The 6,968-nt window shown below is 52.6% G+C and overlaps 1 protein-coding gene across 2 annotated transcripts in view; it reads right to left on the reverse strand.

Moving 5' to 3' along the window:
- ST3GAL3 (ST3 beta-galactoside alpha-2,3-sialyltransferase 3) overlaps positions 1–6,968 on the reverse strand; it is a 139,408-nt gene that overhangs the window by 58,130 nt on the left and 74,310 nt on the right. For both annotated transcript variants that reach the window (XM_044674205.1, XM_044674204.1), the window contains one exon: positions 168–260. In XM_044674205.1, the coding sequence (XP_044530140.1) occupies positions 168–260 (93 nt within the window). The remainder of the gene's footprint in view (positions 1–167; positions 261–6,968) is intronic.

Below are 6,968 nucleotides of genomic sequence, written 5' to 3' on the forward strand. Positions count from 1 at the left end.
TGAGTCTCCCCAGCGTCAGGCCCCAGGGCAGAAGCCCCAGAGGGCAGGCGACCAGCTGGGCAGGTTCGTCTTACCTAAATCATGGGCTAAAACCTTGGCCCAAAGACCACCAGAAGCCCAGGAAGCACGTCTGAGGGGTAGGAGGGGCACAAACGGAGGGCACTTACTTGGGGAAGATGGCCGTCATCAGGGCGGACGCGTAGCCAGGCTTACAAGCCCCGTCTGACAGGTTGGCATACTTGGTGGCTAACTCTGCAGGCCTAAGAGGGAAAAAAGAGTCCAGAGTTAGCAGGCCCAGAGCCCTCCCAGTTCCTCAAGTCTCTATCTGGAGACAGCCTGAGATCTCCAACAGACGCCCTCCCCCCAATCCATCTCACTCCCAATGTTCTTCCCAAAGACCTCGGCCCTTCCAACTCTGCCCTGAACTGCCTGACCCCCACCCTGCCCCAGGGATGCTCCTCTCTCTTGAGAAGGATCCTGGAGGGCCATGCCATGGACCCAACCATTTGTCCTCTAAGCTCACTACCTTTCTGACCATTAGGCAGAGGAGTACATAGAGTACTTGGCCTGGAGTCAAGAAGTTTAAATTAGAGCTCAGATACTTTTTAGATGGAGAAATCAAGGCCCAGAGAGATGAAAGAACTGCCTCCAAGACTGGAGGGGAGTGACAGAAACAAGATTTGAATTCCAAGCCCGTCCTGTTTCTGCTGCAGTGAATGTGGGCATCCACAGGCATCGGGGCAGGTTATAGGACAATGGGAAGGACCGAGGAATCAACCTCGATGGTCTGCTAATCAGAACAGGGGCCATGAGCCTTCCTCAAAGCTGGAATGATCAACAAGGCCGTCTGCTGCCCCTCGACAGTTGGCTTTGTGGCAGTGGTGACACCTGGCTTCCTAGCCCAGGCACAGGAGCCTCTTGGGAGAAATCAGTGGTTCCCATGCAGGCCAAAGGGCTTTCTCCAGCAGGATTCCTAAAATTCCACAGAGACAATGACACAGCAACAGGCTCTTTGTCTCTGTCCCCAGGAAAGCATTCGTGGAAACTCACACAACTGGGCACTGACTCCAGTGACACCTTGGAGGGCAGCCAGGGGCCTCTAGGAACTTCCCAAGTGTTAGAGACAGGCAAGCCAGGGGAGCCTAGACAGCCACACACCCAACTACGGGTCTCTCCAGTGGGCTCAGGAAGAGGCTCTGGGAATGCCCTGGAGGGCTGAGGCTGGGGAACTCAGAGAGGCTGCCCCAGGAAAGGGAAGAGAAGAAACATGTGTTCAATGGGCCAGATACCGTGCTAAGCATTTTGCAAATGTATTTGGTCCTATTATTAGCACCCTTTTATAGTTGAGGAAACTGAGGCAGGCAGAGATTCGGTGGCCTGACCAGGCTCACCCAGCTCATGAGTGCTGGAGGTGGGATCTGAGCTCAGGTCTTCCTGCGCCAGAGAAGGCACCAGAGAAGGCGGAGGGGTCCCTGCTGGGAACCACCCTGATGACTTCTTTGCTACCCACCTAACCACAGCCCAGCCTATGAGGGAAGACATGAGGAAGAGAAGCCTTGTGAGGTTCTGGTGCTGGGACAGTGGCCTGGGAAAAGCCAACCACAGCTCCCCCACAGGGAGTGGGAGCCCTGAGGAAAGCCCAGCTCCCTTCTCCTCTGAGTATCTCGAACTCTCTACCCCAAGGCAGCAGGCTCCAGGAGGCTCCCCCATAGAGGACTGCCCCCCCCCCGGCCCCAGAATGCCAGGCTCCCTCTTACAACAAACAGGCAAAGTCAAGGCCATTCCTCAATTAAAATGCCACTGCCATGAGCCGCTGCCTCTGTAGGAGAAGAATAGGGGGAGTGTTGGACTGGCTGAGTCACCCCCACCAAGAGCAGCCCCTGCATGGGCATGGGACCCCCAGGCCATCTGTAACCCAAACCACAAGAGGCTCCGAACAGGGAGCATTTCATGGGCAGGCCCAGCTCCAAAATGCCATAGGCTGAAGAGGACGTCGAAGGCCACCCCAGATGTTTGGCTGAACATCCACTGGATCCCACGCCACAGACCTATTGTCCCTCTAGGCCCCAAGGGACAAGCTCTCAGCTCCGCAGCTACATGGACAACACGGATTCGCTTCACAAGCATTCATCAGGCACCTGACCCTGAGCTTGGCACCAAGGATACAAAGACAAAAAGGAAACAGCTCCAGTCCTCGACAATTTAATTTGACAAACATTCATTAAGCACCTACTAGGGCCAGCCACCATGCTAAGAGCTGGGGGTACAAATAAGAAAAAGAAAGTTGGCCCCTGCCCTCCAGGAGCCGTCAGTCTATGGGGGAAGACAACACACCAAAGGAAGCTGGGGGGGCACCAGGGGCGCCCTCATACAGCAAGGCTCTTACCCCTCTGGCGGCTCCCCCAGGGACACTAACATGGAGCTACGTCCTTTTGTTTTCAATTGTTTATTTTTTTACTTTTTTTTAAATTATGTATAGGAACAATATTTTAGCAGTGGCTTTCCCACCTTTTGCTATGTAAATTCTCTCCCTCCCTCCCTCCTCCCGGGAGAGCTAACAAGCCTTTGGAGGCAACTCCAGATCCAGGCCACGTAAGAAAAGCTCATGAAGGAAATAAGAAGCACAAGGGCAAGGTTCCTCAGTATCCACAGCCATGGCCCTTCCTGGCTTTTTCCTACATCAGTCCTTGGGGTGGTCGTGGGTCCTTGCATTGCCGATAATGGTTTTGTCCCTTCCGGTCAGTCACTGTATGTTTCTGCTCCTGCAGACCTCACTTGGCATCACTTCGTGCAAGCCTTTCCAGGGTTTTCGGACAGCCCAGCAGGATTCCACACTAACCACCCACCACAACTTGCTCAGCCATTCCCCAGGGACAGGCAGCCCCTCCGTTTCTGGTTCTCCCACCACCAAAAGAGCAGCTCTGAGTGTTTTTGTAGCCGAAGGTCCCTTTTCCCTCATCTCTGATCTCTTTTCAAACTGGGAGCCTCAGAATTTACAAAGCGGTAACACCTGTGAAGCCCTTTGCAACCCTGAAAGCACTAGACTAGACCAATGTTATGTATTATTTCTCTCTCTTCGGTACATAGTTATTTGTATTCAGCCTCCCCAGTTAGAGTAAGCTCGTTGAGGATGAGGACTGTGCATTTGCCCTCCTTTAGATCACCAGTGCAAGGTCTGGTGCTTAGCATACAGCAGGCACTTAATAAATGCTTGCTGACTGCCTGGACCTAATAGTCCACACAAGGTCTGATGCAGGTGGATGGATTGGGGCTCATTCTTGGACAGTGGAGCCCTTTCAATGCAGCCCAAGATCCCATTAGGGATTTTTTTGACTGTTGCTTCCACTGCTACCCCATACTGAGCTTGTGGTCCACTTAAACCTCCAGATCTTTAACCAGCCATTCATTTTCTACACGTCTCATCTCTCTTTGGTTGTGTCAGTGTTTCCCCAGTGGTTTATGGGCAACTCATAAACCTCGTCATTAGAGTGGAGGTTATGTCTCTCGGCCCTAAGATCCAGGAACTAATTAGCACAAAGAAGGACACAAGAGAAGACGGGAAAGGAACATGCTGCCGGTCACCAAATGTCTGAATGGCAGTCATTATGGGGAAGGCTTAGATGTGTTCTTCTTTGCCTCAGGGAGTAACCCTGGGACCAGTGGGGAGAAGGCCCATGGTGTGTCAGCTCCTGTCTTTGCACAAGGAAGGATTTTATTTAACAAGTGGAGATTTCCAAAAATGAAATGTACTTGGGCAAAAATGAGTTTCACATTGGTGAAAGTATTTAAAAAGGCATTGGCTGATAATCACAATACGGCCAACGTCGAGCCCGTGATTACCTGTGTGCCAGCCTCACTACTGTGACCCCGGCCTCCATGGGAGCTTCACTCCCACACAGATCTGGATCATCCAAGATCTTCAGGAGGAAATATAATTGTGGGAGAGGGACAATTTAGCTGTCATTAGGAAGGGGGCTCAAAAGGCTCAGAGGAGAGAGAGAAAGGACCAAGAGAAGCTCTCTCTTCTCCTCAGAGGAAAGGGACATCTGCAGAAAATTCTTGAGAGAATCTGACTGGAATCCTCAGAGAGATGAATGATAGGAGTCTATTTCCAGAGTTAAAAAGAATTTAGCAGTTACAGTAAATATTTAAAAGTGACTCTGTGATTTTTCTCACTGTGATACATTGTTGAGGTATTTACTCAACCAATTAATATCCTTTGTTGTTTGTTATACTGTTAATAAACTATATTCAGAACGCTGATGTTTATTTCCATTTATGAGATGAAGCTGTTTGAGGCTAGGAAATAAAAGTTTATGGGGAAAGAGATTTCTCTGGTTTGTTTAATAAACTGTGGTGAGGGTTCAGTGTTAACTGATTAGCTAATGAGATTAGGCATTCCTATTAATTTATGAGAAAGCCTCAGAACATCCGCTTCGATTGGCTTAGACTCTGAAATGAGAACTAATAAGGTAAATGAGTCTAGTAGTAGGATGAGGGGAGGGGGCTGCCGTGGCGATCCTCTAGCGCGTCCCAACGCCTCTCTGACCCCTCAAGCCTGATGGGATGCCTCGGCCGTAAGCTTGTTAAGAGAGGAGTCAGAGGTCCCGGGGAGCCAGCTGCTTCCAATCTCCCTCGGTAAGAAGTGCTCCAAAGAGAAGAAAAACTGAAAATACCACCCGAGAAGCTGAGATCAACATTGAATAAAAGGAGCCAAAGAAAACCAGGTGCTGATCCAACTTGTAGAATCCTATGGAACAAGTGCAAACGCTCCCCCAGCAAAGTCCAAGTCCAAACAGAGAAATGGTCCGTCTGAAGGAGGTGGGCCTGGATGACTGGACAGAAAAACCCAAGAGAGGCAGGCAGAAGTGGGAGAGAGAAAAAGATCAAAGGGGAGACTTGGCCAGAAGTGGTCGAGGAGACAGTCAATAAGGCAGCGGCAAAGAGCCTCCCGAGTGCAGGTAGGGGAATAAAGGCTCAGGAAATCTTCCAATTCTCCCAAGAAGACTAGAAGGGCCGGATTCCTGGGCTTGGAGTCAGGAATGGTATGAGTTCAAATCCTGGCTCTGTCCTGAAGAAATCATCCAGCCACTGGGTTCCCGTGTCTGTCAACGAGGTCTGCCTCCACTCCATCCAGGCAGAAGGAAGAGGCAAACCCTGATTGAGGATGAGGCCTGGGAACAGAGGCCGCTGCGCGCTTCTCTACTCACCGTGGAGAGGTGGGGGCGATGGGCACGCAGTGCTGCCTGCGCGTTATCTGTCGGGGGTTGCTTAATTACTTTTCCTAAATGCCTACGGTGTAAGAAGCAGCGGCTGAAAAATGTTTTCGTTGGAGCTACGATCATTCTTACCGGGGTAAACAAACCAGCAACCTCAGAATTAGCGACATCCTGGACATGAAGAAGACACAAAGAAATCATCAGACAAATCTTCCCAGGCTCCAGGGACTCCCTCTTGGCTTTAGGATAAAATACTGACTTTTCCATCTGACTGGGCTTCAGCTCTTTCCAGAAGCTCTGCACGCCCGACACTCCCTCCTCTCTTCCTCTCTTCGGCCGGGACTCTGGGCTGGGTCCAGGGGGAGGTCAGGGCACTGGCTAAACGCTGAGGCCCGAGAAATGTAGAGTCACTTGAGGAGTTTCCATCCACACAGGAAAGACCAAGCGGATGAAGAACGTCTGCCATCCAGAGGCCGGCACACTTCTGGAGGGAAGCCTCTCGGAGTTCGTCCAGTCGTGGGTGTCTGGCACAGACGGGCAGGTGCGGTGTGAGGGAGGTCCGGAGCTAACCCAGAGGCGGCCCGTGGCTGGGCTGCTTCTGGGAAACATACCGTCCTGTTGCTGACCCCGAGGCCCCTCTCCTCAGGCCTGCTGCTCTACTGAGGCTGTTGTACAGCAGGGAGACTGAACCCCCGGGCTGGCAGAGGTGAGCGGCAGCTCAAGGGTCCTCGTCAGAGACAGGGCAGGAACCCAAGGCAATGAGGAATGAAGGGCATCATCAAGGAACCATAGGACAGAGGAAGAGACTGGCTGACCACTGTGGGGGGGGGGCAGATGGTTCCCCTCAGGGTCCTCAGTGTAGACAGAAAACTCAGGGGTCCCCTGTGTTGGCTGGTCCCCTTAAGCTGAGTTTTGAGAGGACTCAGATGAGTCACCCAGGACAGGCAGCAATCTCCATCACAGGAGGGAACTCCTGCATGAGCAGGATCTCAGGGACCCCGGCACAGTCCCCATATACTAGGGGTGCCCTGCAAGAGTCCATCCCATACCGTCACCAAAGAAGCCAGAGCTCTGCCATGAGAGCAGGGGAGACCGAGCATCTCCACCCCCCAACACGCACATGCACACACTCACACAGGCTCGCACACACTCACACAGGCTCACACACACACACACACACACACACACACACACACACGCTTCTTGTCTCTGAGCTGGCCCCCTCCGCCCTGCATCGGTCACCCTAACTGCCCCCCACCACTCTGGGCACCCACCAGGGTAAACAAGGACAGGAAGAGCCATGACCCAGGCCAGTGGGGGGTGATTTGTTTAGCCAAATGCTGATATGGGGCTTGCTGCCAGAGCCAGTCCAGGAAGCAAAGGCAAGCCCCAACAACCAAAGCTGCCCCCAAGTGGAATGGGCTGCCTTGGGAGCTGGTGAGCTTCCAGGCTTGGGTGTGCTGCTGCAGGCTGGGGGGAGCCTTTTCAGGTGCAGGTCTGACTAGGCCTCTACTGAGGCAATAGGAGTCTGTGAGCAGGGGAACAAAGAGAAGCCGGCCTCCAGGCTTTCAAGGAGAAGCATCTGTTCCATAAAAGGAAGGGTCAGGCTCTGGGAGAATGGAGGGGAGAGAGAGTGAGGGAGAGAAGAAGGAGGGGGAAGAGGGAGAGAAGGAGGGAGAAAGGGAGGAGGGAAAGAGGAAGAGGAGGGAGGGGGAAGAGAAACAGAAGGGGTGGAAACGAGAGAAGGGG

Source organism: Gracilinanus agilis, chromosome 4, assembly GCF_016433145.1.
Source record: "Gracilinanus agilis isolate LMUSP501 chromosome 4, AgileGrace, whole genome shotgun sequence".
Taxonomy (NCBI): Eukaryota; Metazoa; Chordata; class Mammalia; order Didelphimorphia; family Didelphidae; genus Gracilinanus; species Gracilinanus agilis.